This window comes from Corvus hawaiiensis, chromosome 26 (assembly GCF_020740725.1).
Source record: "Corvus hawaiiensis isolate bCorHaw1 chromosome 26, bCorHaw1.pri.cur, whole genome shotgun sequence".
Classification (NCBI taxonomy): Eukaryota; Metazoa; Chordata; class Aves; order Passeriformes; family Corvidae; genus Corvus; species Corvus hawaiiensis.
The window spans coordinates 32057458-32073451 of NC_063238.1; the positions used below are offsets into that span (position 1 = coordinate 32057458).

At 39.5% G+C, this 15994-nt stretch overlaps 1 protein-coding gene across 2 annotated transcripts in view; it reads left to right on the forward strand.

Annotated features, from left to right (window-relative positions):
* The window catches only part of DEPTOR (DEP domain containing MTOR interacting protein), a 79965-nt gene extending 66937 nt beyond the window's left edge, over positions 1-13028 (forward strand). Inside the window, exon 11 of one of the 2 annotated variants that reach the window (XR_007199925.1) lies at positions 8891-9014. Coding sequence is in view for 1 of the 2 variants with exons in the window: in XM_048286539.1 (XP_048142496.1) it covers positions 8891-9019 (129 nt within the window). In the remaining variant the exon portion in view is untranslated. Of the gene's footprint in view, positions 1-8890 lie in introns of both variants that reach the window. The other variant, XM_048286539.1, reaches the window with a different exon arrangement.
* Positions 13029-15994: the final 2966 nt, after the last annotated feature.

Sequence of the window (15994 nt, forward strand, 5' to 3'; positions counted from 1 at the left end):
GATGAAAAGGATGAAAAGGGAGCAGTGCCTGGCTTTGGTGCACTGCTCCCAGAGCCAGCACAAAGGGACAGGAGCACCTCTTGGGACTGCAGGCAGCAAGTCCTGCTATGAACCTTCCTCCCCTTTGAAAGGGTTTGATATCTGGATCCACAGACTCCTTGGCAATTCAGGCTGAGCATGTCCCTTTCTACAGGCAGAAGGAGTTGTGAGGCCCCGAACCAGATTACTGATCCAGCTTTTAATAAGCAAACACTTTTTTCCACATTTCTTTTAAAAGTAAAATTAGTTTTTTACACCCTAAAGAGAGGGAAACCTCATTGTCACAAAAGGTGTTGTCACTAAGGATTTTGTGTACAAACACATGATGTGGTGTGTGAGGTTGAAGGTGATGATGTGGTAATTAGCTGGTAGGATTTATTCAAGAGATATACCAATTGGCAAGGCAAGCCTGTCTGGTTATCCACTTGTAAATAGCTTCTTTCTAGTTGGTAACAGCAATGAAAAGTACAAACAGTGTAGTTTTTTGTTCCTTCGTGACAAAATAACAGCCTTAAGTGGAAGTGTTTACTTTCACTCATTTCTCAACTCCTTCACATTTCATATTTAAATTAGATTTTAAAAACTGACACCTTGATTTCCATCTGTTTACTTGGAGGGCAGTGGTGCTTGGGAGGCTGGAGTGGGAGGAATGGTTCCCAGCATCTGCAGAGGAGCAAGGGGTGTGCAAGGGGGAAAGGATCCCATTGGAAAGATACCTCTACCTTTAAAATGTTGGAAGCTTGGATGTTCCCTTGGAGAAGGCTGGAAAGCTGTGTTTCAGATGTTATGTTCTTGTAGCACCTAAGCCTTGCCCAAATTTTGCTGAAATCTGTCATCAAGACAAGAAATGCCAAAACAGATGTATCAACTCTTGAAACAAGCAATGGTAAAGGCTGCGTATTCTTTTTTTTTTTTTTTTTGCTTTGCTTTTTCATTCTCAGTTCCAGGAGTTTAGTAACCTTCCCAGATGAGAGCCGTGGCCATACCACAGGAATCAACCATTACGTTTTCAATATTAGAACTGGCCTAGAGCTTTTAAAAGTATCTAAAGTCTGAAAATTTTGATTTGTTGGGTATCCTGCTGATGACATCTCCAGGTCACTGACAATTGCAAAAAACCCTTCAGCCCTGACTTCATGGGTGCCCATAAAGGATGGATTCTTACGGACAGCATGGCCTGATATTTAATAGAAATCAGGATCTTGTGGGTCTCTCATGCACGTATAAAACAGATGGGTGTCTAACCACATGTGGAGGACTTTCCTCTGGAAGATCACAGTGAGTTTCAGAATACCATAATGAAGCAATTATAAGTTTGAGCTACTCAAACCTCCCAGCTGATCCTTGTGCCTGCTGGACATGAAAAAAGCATTTTTTTATAATTATTGAGGGTATCTGTATAACAGATATGTAAGCAGGCTGTCTCTGTAACGGATTTAATCTTAATTTTCACTAACAAGAAGATAAGCAAAAATATTACCATTGGGATATATTTTTCTTTTTGAAATAGTTATAATGTCAATTCTGGTACAAGTTCTACTCTGTAAAATAGTCAAAAGACACTCTTCTTTGAACAGCTCTGAAAGAAGTTATACTTAGAAACTTTTATTTTAGTTCTTAGGAAAATTGCTGAAAAACTTCCCAAGGTTGAAAATAACTCCTATATTTGCCATTTTTACTTGATGCTAATAAGGTTTTTTTAAAAAAAGAGACCAAGAAGAAAATACATTTCTCCCTGCATTTTGGGAATAGTTTGTCTTAAAGTAAAAATTTTCTGTGTGACTTTGGCTTCGCATCAGATGATAAGAAGGAATAGTAGTCAAGGAAGTTTGTCCCAAACTATCCAAGTGTATGTAAATCACTGTGGATACAAATCATGAACAGAGCAAAGGGTTAAATCCAGTCTGTCTCATGGTGGATGACTGAGCCAGCCTCGTTTCAGACACAGCTTTCCCAACAACGGCTTGTTTCTGTGCAATGTGCTAATAACTTCTGAACTACCTTGGTCTCAAAGGGATGTGCTTTGCAGCAGAACATGGTCCTGGTTTGAGCTGTCAGCTGCTAGAAATCTGTTTCAGATCCACATAGAATCCAGGAGTGAAATCCTGGCTGCTCCGGAGTGAGAAGATTAGTGCAAGACTGGATTTCACACTCTCTCCAGCATTTTTTAATATTTTCCTTCATACAGTTGCCACGTGTACAGTAATATTCACACCTTCAGTGGAAATTAATCAGTGGCAGTGTTCTCAACATCTCTTTATGCTGTTAATTGCTGATGCCAGAGCTACTATCAGTACCAAACAGCCCATCAAACCTTTTTGTTTGGTTGACCTTTTTGCTGTTGAAGGAGAAAACTACAGTGTACTGGCAGAGTCTTTATGCTTTGCAGTTTTAGACCCTGAATATTCCCACTGCTGCCTAGATAACAGGGTAAAGTATCAGTACTGCTGAGAAACAGTATTTTTGCCACTATCTTTACTGTCTCATTGCATAATTTAGCTTTGGATTTGAGAATTCAAGCCTACATTATATTTGGTAACATTGATTGCTTTGGTACCTATTTGATCTGCATTTTTAATAGTGTTTGTACTTTCTTAAAGAGTAGTTAACAAACAAATAAAACACGAAAAAGTCACCAAAACCACACAATCAATCAAACAAAAAACAAAAAAACAAAAACCAAAAAAGCAGAGTGGATTCTGGACACTGATACTGGCACTGAAATGTAAATGATAAATCCATGGAGAATTAGCACCTCGCCCCCCAGCTGCTCGAGTGGGGCACACACATTAGCTGCTGTGGAAAAGGCAGTCCCCCGCCGTCCCCAGCCATGCTGCCTCATGGCGGTTGTGCTCCTCTTCATCTGGATGGGTTTTTTAAAAATTTATCTCAAATTAAAGTGGCCATGTAATCATGGTCTTATCATACTGTTTTGAGATATATTATCTGTGGACTGTGCATGGCTGTTACTTGCTTTGTACCAGTGATGAACAGTTGGACTCAGTGCATCTATAAATTTAAATGTCTTTTTAGGGCTGTTCCAAACAGCAGTGATCAATTAAGTCAAAGTCTGCAGCAGGAATTTCCAGCTCTTCATAATCTTTCACAGCACCCTTCAAAAAGTGTGCCTAGGAAAAGAAAGAATATTTTTAAAGGATTTTTTAATATATTAAATTCAGAAAAGTCCAGCAAGCCAGGCTTGGCTCCGCAGGGAGAGCTAACTGAAGCCTACAGTGCAAACAGCATCTGAATATCCAAAGATCTAGTCTAGCTGCCTATCCTCTAAGAACATTCCTGTGGCATTTATAAGTATTAAGGTCATCCTGAGGCAAAACTAACAAAGAATTAGTGACAGGTATGCAATGTTTTTATTTAATAGTTGGCTTTAAGGTAGTTGCGCAATTCCACACCCATGCCTGCAGCCAGTCTCTGACATCCCTTAGAAGGATCCCACAGTCATCCTCATCTCAGCTCCTGATCAACCCCAGCTCAGCTGTCCAGCCCTGGTGCAGGCAGCCCCCTGCAAGGGAAGGGGCTTTGGTTTGGCTGGCAGGCAGTTCTCCCAGCAGGAAAATCAAGGGGTGTGGATGTACATCTGCAGGGCAGCTTGGCAAGACTGAGGAGGGGCAGACAGCCAAAGATTGCTGTGGAGGAAAGAGCAATTACCAGTGAGGGGGAGGAAGGGTTGTACAGTTCCAAGTACAGCACAATCCTGATTTTGGCCAGTAAATGTTACAGTAACAAATTATTCTCGCCTCTCCTTGCCATCTTCAGTCCGATGATAAATGGCATGATGAATCTTTGCTAACTTCTTTAAACAACAGAGTCCCAGATCCTTTCTGTTCAGATGTAAACCCAAACTTGAAGTTTATCTTTTTATAGGGACACCTGGATTTGGTTAAACCTTCTGTATGTGCCATGGAAAACCCACAGAAAGACAGAGGTGCCTTTTCTGCTATTCCTGCTTCCATAAGCTGCTGTTTCCAGTGGCGGGAAATTGAAATACCCAACAATAAATGTTTATTGCTATAATACTTAAATATTTGAAATCAATTAAGGGAGGGTTTTTTTCATTTGAGTGTTGCTTTATTTAACTATTATTAGTTCTGTGGTTTTTAGATCACCACATCCTGACCAACAAAATGGTTGGAATTTATTCTGGGCTGTGTCATTTCTTGAAGTCTAAGGGATAAAAAGGGATGGTTATCTCTTGTCAAGCTCCTTGGAGAGCAATGAGGAAATGTGCAATAAAAGGTTCTTTGAGGCTCTTCTAACTGTAGTTTATCATCTATTATAGTTACTGATGTGTGGAAACCAACAGAAATACTTTACATGTTTGTAATTACAAAGCCCTTAACAGCTGCAGCTATGAGTTGAGCACTTACAGCTTTTTGAAATGTGTTTTTATAAACGTAACATTAAATCAATGTGTTTGTGTAAACCAGTCTCCGTAAGAAGATTCCTGAGATGATAATGTATGGGTTGATATATTCAGTCAGGGCTGGTTTGAGGATGCTCACTTGCTCTTGCTTGTTTTCTAGCTTCAGCAGAGCAATGCATGATGTGAACATTTTTGGGGCAGGATTGATGATGACCAAAATGCACAAAGCACCTCTGCATTTCATTTCCCCTTGCTGGATGCAGTGCTGAATGGGAAATCAGGGTGGGGAGAAGAAAACTGAGTGAGTCGAGGGCACTCAGCATAACAGAGGGCTCAGGACTGTGCAAACCTCTTTCTCATCACCAGAATTGGAGGACACAGCAAATGGCTCCACATTTCTTCATCCCTGAGGGAGCCAGGGTTGGAATTTGCAGAGACTCAACCCTCAGGGGCACTGGTCAAGCACTTACTATGGAGAGAGCTTTCTGCCCCCATGGTGGTTGGCTTTTTATTACCATCTCCTGTTCCTCATGGGTCTTTTTATGCAGTTTTAGGGTGGGACTGTGCTTTTCTATCTATTGTCCCCGTCTGCATTTCTCCTCATCTGGCTTGGGAGGACTTCTTGCATCTAATCCTCTCCACTGGGAATGATGAAACTAATAAGCCTTTTGGATCCAGTGCAAAGGATGGCATGAAGGGAACTGTTCTCAGCCCATACCCATTGCTGGTTAATAGTACTGCCAAGGGCATATGATAAAACAAATACATTGAGAATGCAGATGTGTCAGCTCTTGTCTTCTACAGGAAAGCCACTCTTTGGCATCCAGATTGCTTTTCACTACTGTTGTGCCTGTACCATCTGCATTTACCCCATTGCAGCAGCCCTGGTGTGGGTGACTGGCTGGTCTGAAAGTCTGTTCCTCTGCCAGGAGCATTCCCCAAAGGCCCCAAATATGCATGACATGATCCAGCATGCAGATTTATCTGTTGCACACTTGCATGCGTGAACCTGGCCAAACATGAGTTCCATGCATTGGGATTCCAGTAACTCAAGAAGTCTGAGAATATGCAACAGTAAAACAAACATCAGCCATTCAACTTCCAAAAATTGCTTTAAGCCAGAAGAGACAATGTTGTTTCTGCAGGTCTGTTTTAAATCAACCCAAATATTATTTTAGAGCCAGAGCTATAATTCAGTAAAACTTGATACAATCTTGGAAAGCCGTAGAAGGCATCAGGAAATACCACTGGAAGTTGAGACCTACAGATACTGCAGTAATCTGCATTTTAAACTAAATAGACATGCCAGTTAAATACTAATTGGACACACTGCAGAGGATGATGGGTTACCTTTTCAATAAAAATCCTTAAAATTTAGAAGGCTTTGTCTGCATGCAAAAACGGAACCATTTCCCTAATGCTACTTGCAGCTGAAATATTCATATATAGGAAAGATTACTGCCATGGGAGTTTACTCAGTTATATCACTGATTGCCATACTTTGGATATCATTTAGGCTACCAGTAAGGCTACTTCCAGGATCTTCAGCTCTGCAGAGGAGTTCTGAGGGTAAGGTGTAAGATGTAAGAGTCTACCATCCCTTCAGGGGCTGCTGCTGCCACTCTTCCTGTGCAGAGGCTCTAAGGAGAAGAGATTAAAAGTCATCAGTGATATTTTTTTATGAAATGTTACATTTTTCGATTGGGTTTGCTTCCACTATAATTTTTCTTAAATTGATAGCTACATTCTGTCCATTTTGCACAAGTACGAATTGAGTTTCACCACACATTTTACTTGAGAGGGAAGTTAGCTAGCACACAAAAGTTAAATGACTTGGCATGTGAGAAAATCTGCTTTAGAGGTAGCATTGGAAGACACCAGAGCTGCTTCCCACCTCTCCTGCATCCATTTCTGTCTTGTGCTTCTGCCTAAATAGAAGTGAAAAATCAGAGACTGATAGAATTGTGACTGCTGGAAAAGACTGGTTGGTCTAATAGCATCGAGTCCAGCCAGTAGCCTGACATGCCATATTCACCACTAAACCATGTTCCCAGGTGCCACATTCACACGGGTTTTTTAACACTTGCAAGGATGGTGGTACTATCACTTCCCTGGGCAGCATGTTCCAATGTCTGACCACCTGTTCAGTGAAGAAATTTTTTCTCATATCACAGAATCAAATAGGTTGGAAAAGACCTCTGAGATCATCATGTCCAAGCTATGACCGAACCCTATCACGTCAAATAGACCCTGGCACTAACCCTCCCCTGGTGCAACCTGAGGCTGTTTCTTCTTGCTCTGTCACTTGGTGTCTGGGAGAAGGGACCAACCCCCACCTGGCTACAGCTCCTTTCAGGGGGTTGTAGAGAGTGGTATGGTCTCCCGTGAGCTGCCTTTTCTTCAGGCTTAACAGCCAAAGCTCCCTCAGCTGCTCCTCATCAGACTGGTGCTCCAGACCCTTCCCCAGCTCCGTTGCCCTTCTCTGGACTCGCTCCAGCCCCTCAATGACTTTCTTGTAGTGAGGGGCCCAGAACTGGACACAGGATTTGAGGTGTGGCCTCAGCAGTGCTGAGTACAAGGGGACAATCCCTGCCCTGGTCCTGCAGGCCACAATTTCTGATACAGGCCAGGATGCCATTGGCCTTCTTGGCCACCTGGGCACACACTGGCTCATGTTCAGTCACTGTTGACCAGCACCCCCAGATCCTCTTCCAAGGGCAGCTTTCCAGCCACTGTTCCCCAGCCTGCAGTGCTGCAGGGGGTTGTTGTGACCCAGCTGCAGGACCCAGCACTTGACCTTGTTGAACCTCATAAAACTGGCCCCAACCCATTGATCCAGCCTGTCCATATAAAATAAAGCATGAAAATTTCTGGTAATACTTATTTCATAGCTTCTTTCTTACAGACTCAAGGTGACTTATGAGTAAGATAACTTTCTAGTGAATGTATTGTTTCCATTGAAACATCAGCACAATATTATTATTCACTTAGGCTCCATATTTTTATCATTAAAAATACAGATCTAGACACTGCACACATTTTTTTACCTTTTTACCAAACACTGTAATATTATGATTAGATACAGAGAAGGCTTAATGTCTTTGAGGAATCAGTATTATCTTTCTTTTCCTGCAGTTTTTTTACAATGTTGGTGTGACTTTTTCTCTGTTTAAGTGTTTTAAGAGATACAGTGGTGTCCATCAGAATATTTCTGTCAAAACTATTTTGCTTGAAAATGGCCTATGATCATACAAAACTTCCAACGTTTGTATTTATTACAGCTTTTACAAACAAAATACTAGCATATTTGAAATCAATTAATAAGCCATACTTGGTGAAGGAAATTAAAACCAGTCACATGGCAGTGACATTTGAATCTGTCCTAGTACTGACTTCATCTTCCATGATATTATTTCTTAAAATTTGGATCCATTTTGTTCATGTTATACCAGTGGAGCTTTTGGCACTGAATCTAGTGAAGTCATCATCCAGACCTTGCCCTGAGCCTGGAAACATGGTGCATATTTTTACTGTGATTACCAAGAGCTGACTAAAATGATTTCTAAGAAAGTTTTTAAGACAAACTAAGGATAACAGACTGCAATAGCCAGAGCTGTCTTCATAGAATGATAGAATGGTTTGGGTTGGAAGGGACCTTAAAGATCATCTCGTTCCAATCCCCTGCTGTGGACAGGGACACCTTTCACTAGGCCAGATTGCTCAAAGCTCCATGCAGCCTGGCCTTAAACAGTTCCAGGGATGGGGCATCCACGGCTTCTCTGAGCAGCCTGTGCCAGTGCCTTACCACACTCACAGTAAAGAATTTCTTCCTAATATCTAATCCAAACAATGCTCTTCTAGTTTGAAGCCTTTCCCCCTTACCTGTCACTCCAGGCCCTTGTGAAAATAGTCCCTCTCCATCTTTCTGGTAGGCTCGTTTTAGGTACTGGAAGGTCACAATAAGATCACCCAGAAACCTTCTCTTTTCCAGGCTGAACAAACCTAATTCCCTTAGCTGTTCCTTATAAGAGAAGTGTTCTATCGTTCTAATCATCTTTGTGTTCTCCTTTGGACTTGCTCCAGCAGTCAATGTCCTTCCTGTGCTGGGGACTCCAGAGCTGGATGTCCCATATTGTTTGCAAAGCACCATTGATACCATAAAATATCACTGATACAAGAAAAAATATCATTGTTATAAGAAAAAATGATTGATGTAGGACTTCAAAATTCCAAAGATTTGAAAGTTGAATTCCACCGATTTGAAAGTTGAAGTGATGTTTCAAAGTTATGGAAAATTAACCTTGCCAGACTAATTCTAAGAAATGTGGGGGCTTTTTAAAGTACCAAATGAGATGATGTGAAGAGTTCTGGGGGTTTTGACTGCCCAGGAGTTGACAGTACATCTGTGTAATTAACCTAACAAAATAAAGTCTAATGCATAACTTGTTTTGCTGCTTGCTTTCGCCTCAGGTTTGCCAATTTGTCGTATCTGTCAACGGCCTCAATGTTCTCCATGTGGATTACAGGACAGTGAGCAACCTCATCCTGACCGGCCCTCGAACAATTGTGATGGAAGTGATGGAAGAAATGGAGGCCTGAAAAGTCAAAAAACCCTAATACTGGACATTTTTGTGAGAGAAATAGCAACAACCATGGAGTGGCATGACACAAGGCAGCAGAATGTTGCTGTGTCTAAACAGATGATTTTTCTTTTAGGGGAGGGGGCTTTCTTTCATTTAACAGTAATAGCACTGGTGATTATGCTAAGATGTGAACAATAGATACCAGCATATTTTCACTACAGACTTTTCTATGCCCAACAGAGACAAGATCAGGGCCTTTAGGTGGTCTGTCCAGCCATGGCTGCATTGGTCAGAATGGGTTCCAGCCTAAGAGGCCATGAATATTTCCTCACAGTCCACCACTGTGGATCAAAGCACTTCAGGAGGTGAAAGAGCCAAACACTGTGGGGTCAGGATGTCACAGATGGTTTGCATGACACATTGACATTGGTAAACATTGTCCTGGTGTCCAGCTTTGTCGCTGGAGCATGTGGAGTCACAGTTGCTCTCTCCTTGGGTCGAGGGACAGCTGACTAAATCCTGGCTTGATTACAGTCAAACACAAACAAACTGCATGAGAAAAGGCATCTGTGCTCTGTAGAGGATTGTCTGGTATGAATGTTTGGGCCTGAATACACAGGTTAGCCTAGGAAGAAAATAGAAAAATGTGTGGTACTTTTACAGAAACTGCCTTTGAAAATTGGTCTTTTAGTCTCAATGCCTGTGTGCTGGACTAGGTGCTTGAGTATAAAATATTGACTTTGAGGTTTTTTCCGTATCTGTGAAAGGTGCCTCAGCCTTGCTATTCATCACTTTGGAGAAATTTTGGACACCTTAATTCCTGGAAGAAGAATATTTGGCAGGTTGCAGTGCAAAATTCACAGTGTTAGCATAAGGAATGATGCATCCAGATGCTTCAGTAGCGAAAGTACACTTCAAACTGAAGCAATGTACTTGAATGTACATTAAGCTTACTAGCATTTTCCAATCATCTGACGTGTTGCAAAGAACCAACTTCCCACACAAGCTGCATTTGACACTGTTACAAATAAAACGTATTTAACTGACTCTTTTTGTTTCTGAAATAGTAGAATTTCTTCATTGAGGAATTCATGGAAGAAATATTTTTAAAAACATATATAAAAATTCCGTATTCGGCAGTTAGGTGACTCTTCAACTCGATGGTAAAGGGACTACATGGGTTTTCTTTGATCTTTGAACTGAATAAATACATCCTGCTCCACAATTATGAATATATTTTGCAGACTTTCTCTGCTGTCTAAATTTTACAATTAAAGCTTGACTTTCTATATGCACATACCACAAATCATTCAATTATGGGGTGGGGAAAGTATTTTTCCTCAAATAATTTTGAAATATGTTTTATATTAAAAATTGTTCTCACTAAATAAATTGCTCTTTCAGTATGTTTTTCACTCACTCAAACACTTTTACTTCAGAGGTACAGCAAGTCTTCAAACTCACATATGCCTGCAGCTTTTTAGGAAGAAGTATTTGTGTTCTTTGTTTCTGGTTTTGTGTATCTGTAGTTGTATTTTCACCAAGAAAATTTCTCATATTCCGCTAATATGCAGCGGTGCAGGGAGGTATAAAACTGCAGCTGCTAACTTGATACTAACCATGCACAAGAGTGTTTGGAGGGTTTGTTCAAACTGTCATCTGCTATGACTGTTCTTGATCCCAGTTGTACTCCCCAACATTTTGGTACACATGTACAACCCATAGCAGGTTACATTTTACAGTTCAGCTAAAATAAATAGTTGGGCACATAATGTTATATGAGATTGTAATATTTGTCCATGGTATCCACTCAGAACGGTTGGAAAAAATCTTCTTGTTCCAGAAATGTTTCAGTATGCTATAAGTATTTTGAGTTTGTGAATCCAGGAATGCTTCTCCAAATATTTGTATTTAATTTCTATTTTTTTTCCCTGGGTTATTTTGGTGGCTTAGCCCCTTTAAAATATAAATTCTGCATGTTAGGCTAAGTTAAATATTACAATGTGAAGGATTTTGTTAGCAAAATGCTAATGATTTTCTCTAATGCCATCATGGATTCTTCTGTATTACATCTCTTGCCTTAGTTAATATTCTGCTACAAGTTCTCTGTAGCTTACAGATAATTAAGAAACTGGGTCAGAATTTGGCTTAATAATGCATTACAGAGTGCACTTCAGACTGGAGCAAAAAGAGTGGGAATGGGGGCAGGGAGGAATCTGTGCATTTCATTATGTTACAGATTGGAGATGGCATCTTGATTCACAAGATACATTAGTCTCTATCACAATTTGAGCACTGCTACTTGCCTTCTGTTTAACAGGGATTTCCATATTGTGTTCTCAGCTTGATTGACAATCTGGGATTTAATTAATTCTTTCTCTCTTCAATGTGACAAAGGTATTCAAATTGTGTCTGCATTGAAATTTTGTATTTTGGAGAAAAGGACGCAAAGTAAGCAATTAAATTGCAGTTTGTCTGCACACAGTGCTGTATATGCTCCGAGACATCCCACAGGAGTCAGTGTCAAACTCTCATGCACTTCAGAGGGCACAGAATTTTGAAAATAACAGAGCACCTTGCTTTCTGCAAAGTGCCAGGGGAAATGTAAGATTATTCACAGAAGTGAGGCATTTCAAGAGATGCCTGAATATCACAGTGTAGAATGAAGCAAGAAACCAGAAATTAAAATACAAACCCTGGTATCAGCAGTAATAGCTTCATTACAAAGACAGGCATTTTTGTAAGACTTACTCTCTTCTGTGATCACATTTTTGGTTACTACAGATCTTGTGAAATCCTTTAATAAATCTTTGAGCCTTAATCACTCAAATTAGTGCCATTCCTCTGTACATGTACATTTGCAAATCATTTATGAACATCTTACAGCAATGCAATATTTAATTAAATTCAAGTAGCAGTTAAGCTAATTGGAGCATTAAATCAGTGCAATATTTCTCTTTTCTTTTCCTGTTATATTTCCTACAAGATACATCATTTTCGTTATCTTTTTCAAGATCAAATACTGTAGTATTGAACACAACTGGTTCCACAGCTAGTCCCAGGGAAGGCATTTCATTCACACAATGATGCAATAACCCACTTCAGGTGTATCAGAACTTAATTGTCTGCATTTTAAGTCTGCATAGAAGCTGAAAATAAAACTTTCAGAATTAAAAAGACATCATGGTGTCATAGCAGCATCTGAAATCTTAGTGGGTGTGGCCTGCTGTACCTTCTTCTATGGGACTACATTCAGAAAGAGGTTTGGAAAGAGAAGGTCATGCAGTAGGACTGTTTTTCAAAGTGTTTTTCTTCTTTTTTTCTTAATTTTCCACTTTTACCCCCACTAATGACTAAAGAGTGCTAGAGATGTGTCAAATTCTGTCCCAGAATTACCGGTTTAATGGTCAGCTTGTTCCCTTAGCATGGTCTGGATCTCTGAGAAACTTGTCCCAGTGTAGTTCAGAGAATAACATGAGATTTGAATCTGGGAACATTTGTTGTGCCTCTTGCCCTTCAGATCTCTGTACTGACTTGATGTACTACCATGGACATAAACAAAAGAGAGTACTCTGAGGATTAGGAAGAAGAAGCAACTGACTTCTTTCTTCTGTGCTGACAGCTATGATGCATGGTGGTTTCCTTATGGATGGAGAGAGAATGATAAAATAGGGTAATGCTCTAATAATTTCAGATAATACTGGGAATGAAATATTAATTTTTAATGTTAATTTTTCTAGATAAGCATTATTCTAATTTTAGGGACAGGAGAAACTGAAACAGTATGTTTTGCAAAAGTGTTTGCCCAATGCAAGACAGACTGAGAAGTCATTTGTTGCAATTATGAGTATTTTCTTCCCAGTGTGTAATTGGAACTAGACCACTTATGTAAGTGAAAAAACGTGTATGTCACATATGTAAGTACAGTTAGACCACACCACTCTTCAAACAAAATGAGAGAACTTCCAACCTTTTACAATAAAATTGTCATTAAGGATTTTAATAAATCACCCTTTTAAAATGTATTTATCTGGTGAGTGATGTGGCTTATATTTTTCACTTTTATGCGATACTTATAAAAACAGAAATAGTACCTGCTAATTCAGTAATTCCCTTTGTATGCTCACAGTGTAGATAAAAATATCATTAACATTCCAGATAGGCTGAGTGATTTTAAACCATTAGATTTCTCTACAAACTTGTACATAAATAAATATTTATACCTTAATTTTTAAAAGGAGACACTTAATGCAAGAGAGAATTTAAGAATGTCAAAGGATGTCACAGGAATCAATGATACAATTAATTTATACTATCAAGCCAGTGTTTCACATATAGCTACTTAGTCTTTGTACTTGCAGCTCCTGAGGAAAATTCTGAAATACTCAGAAGGGAGTAGCTATAACTGTCAAACTGAATGTCCTCTAGGAAAATGGCTGTTGTTTTGCAGTTAGGTATCCACTCTCACATTGGCCATGGGAGCTGTGCATTTCCAGTACTGTTGAAACTCAAGGTTCATAAGCACACATTTAAAATGCAACACTTAGCTTTAAGAGCGGGGGTTTGAAGCAGACACTGTACTGTAGGTAGCACATTGTAATGCCTCTTACACAAAAATGCTGCCATACACTCATAGGTTTCCCATCCTGTGCTACCATAACTCTCCTTGAACTTAGAGTACAACAGTCTCCTTTTGTATGGCCTTGTCAAATAATAACTTATTTCCAGAATTTGCGGGTCATTTGCAGAGGAAATCTCTCTTTTTATGTGCAGCCTCTTGCTTGTGTTCCTAAGGTGCTTCTACCCAGAGATGTCTACAAACTGCTCTCTAGATTACAGTACATAGACAGCTAATGGTATACTGACCACTTCAAGTAGTCATTTCCATCATGCCTGAGCAGCTGAACTCCTCCTCTCCAGGGAAATGCTCCCATTTCTCCTGCTGCTGCATGCACCCAAGCAGGCCAAGGTGAGGAACACCGGTCAAAAGGAAAGCCCACACCCATCAGACTGTTTTGCCTTTACCAGTGATTTATGGATATATTTAATCTTCTTTCCTATACTACTTATTTTGCTGCATAGTTGACATTGGCCCTACTCTATTCTTCCAGCTCAAAAATTGTTTCTGGAAGATCTTGATGGTCCTGCTTCCTTCATATTTTTACTAGTCTGGTTTTGGTCACCATCACTAGCTTTTCATAAATTAGCCGTGCTTATTTATCAAGCCAAATATTTCAGGAAAACAGGTGAATTGGCTGCTGCTTTATGATCAAATGTTAGCTTACGTATAAACGAAGCCTCAAGGCAAGAGAACAAAGTAAGAAAAAGTTACCATAAATGATGGAATAATATTCATTTTAGATATAAAATGCTACCACATCTACTCTTAACAAAGCTGCATATGATTCATAACACAGTATGGGCCACAGCCTTCATGGACTTTCTCAGATTATGGAGACAAAAGGAGACAGACCTCCAAAGTGTGGTGTTTTCTTTGGGCCTCTGGATGAGCTACCCATGGTTTCCTTTCCTCCCACATCAGCTGGAGCACAACCTCCCAACCATAGCTAGGCTTGGAACCATATAAACTCTTGTCTTCACTGCTAACTGTAAAGACTGCAGATTTTTATAATTCCATTTTGTTTTCCACTTCAGGATTTAGAGTTTCTTTTATTAAACAGAAAAACAATCAATTTCTCCATCTATCTGATATAGAAATACTGCTTTTTTCCCCCTTATGTTTCTAGTGGGATGTGTGATGAACAGAAATACTTTTCAGTTTGTACTCAAGCATGACTCAGGGAATACTTGGTCTTACCTGCTCTTCTCAGGCAAACCTCCTCTGGGAAAATTTAATGAAAATTTCCTGAAAACCTGAGCAAAACCTGCATTATGATGCCTGTATTTCCAGATCGTAGCTGGAAAATACATAGTATGTTCAAATAATTACTTAAAAAAAAAAAGAAGATACAAGCTTTTTTTTCCTTAAAACTCATTTAAAAATTGCAGATGGAATGTACTAGCTTTTATGGCTTAACTTGGAAAGGAAGAAACATGAAAGTATTTAAGATCTTAATGTTACATTTTTCTGGTGTCTTGTTTTATATGCATTTTCAGCTCAAATGCTTTTTGAAGATAACTTTATGCACCCTTTTGTTTGTTACTGCAGCTGGGAAGTGTGTGGGTTTTTTTTGTTTTGCCAGAATAAACAAGATCCTGTAGAATATTAAAATATTCAATATGTCATTTTCTATTATACTCCATCAGGTGAATTGTCTATTAAATGCTTAAAAGATGCATTTACAAAAGACTGCTGAGTTACCCTCTTAATGTTTGATTTACATGATAAAATGTGTGTTATTGTGTGTTACACTTTTGTTTCATTTCCCACTGTACATGACTGTATTATTGTTCATTCTCCTAAGAGATTATTTTCTGGGGGTTATTGAGTCACATTCCTTATATTAGCATCTGTATTCCATTTAAATATAAATCCCCTGGACCTCATGTCCTATAGTTAGAGAAAGAAAAAATCTCTTCTGGTTCAGAAATTTTAATTTGGAAGATGAAGGCACAAAAACCATTTACCTTAACTCTTGCTGATTACTGCTTCTTTCTCAAAAAAAAAATCAGACAATGCTGTCTTAACGTGCAGAGCTTCAGGAAGTCATCTAATACAGGAATAAAAACTTCATGATTAGGATCAAATTGTCCACATTTTAAAGGCTCTTTGATGATACCCTTTTCCAGTAGTTATCATGATTAACTCCTAACAATGGGCTTGTGATTGCGAAGATGACCTTTGGCACACGGGTTAATGCAGTGCTCTTTTCCCAGCACTGAACAAAACATCACAGCAGGGTGATGGCATCTACTTCTACTTACCTAATTGGAACCGCAGCTCAGAAACCAGGGGCTTGGTTCTGTTGCATACACATAAATGTCAAGTGCCATTGAAGATGCTTTTAGGGTATTTGAGACATTCTTCTGT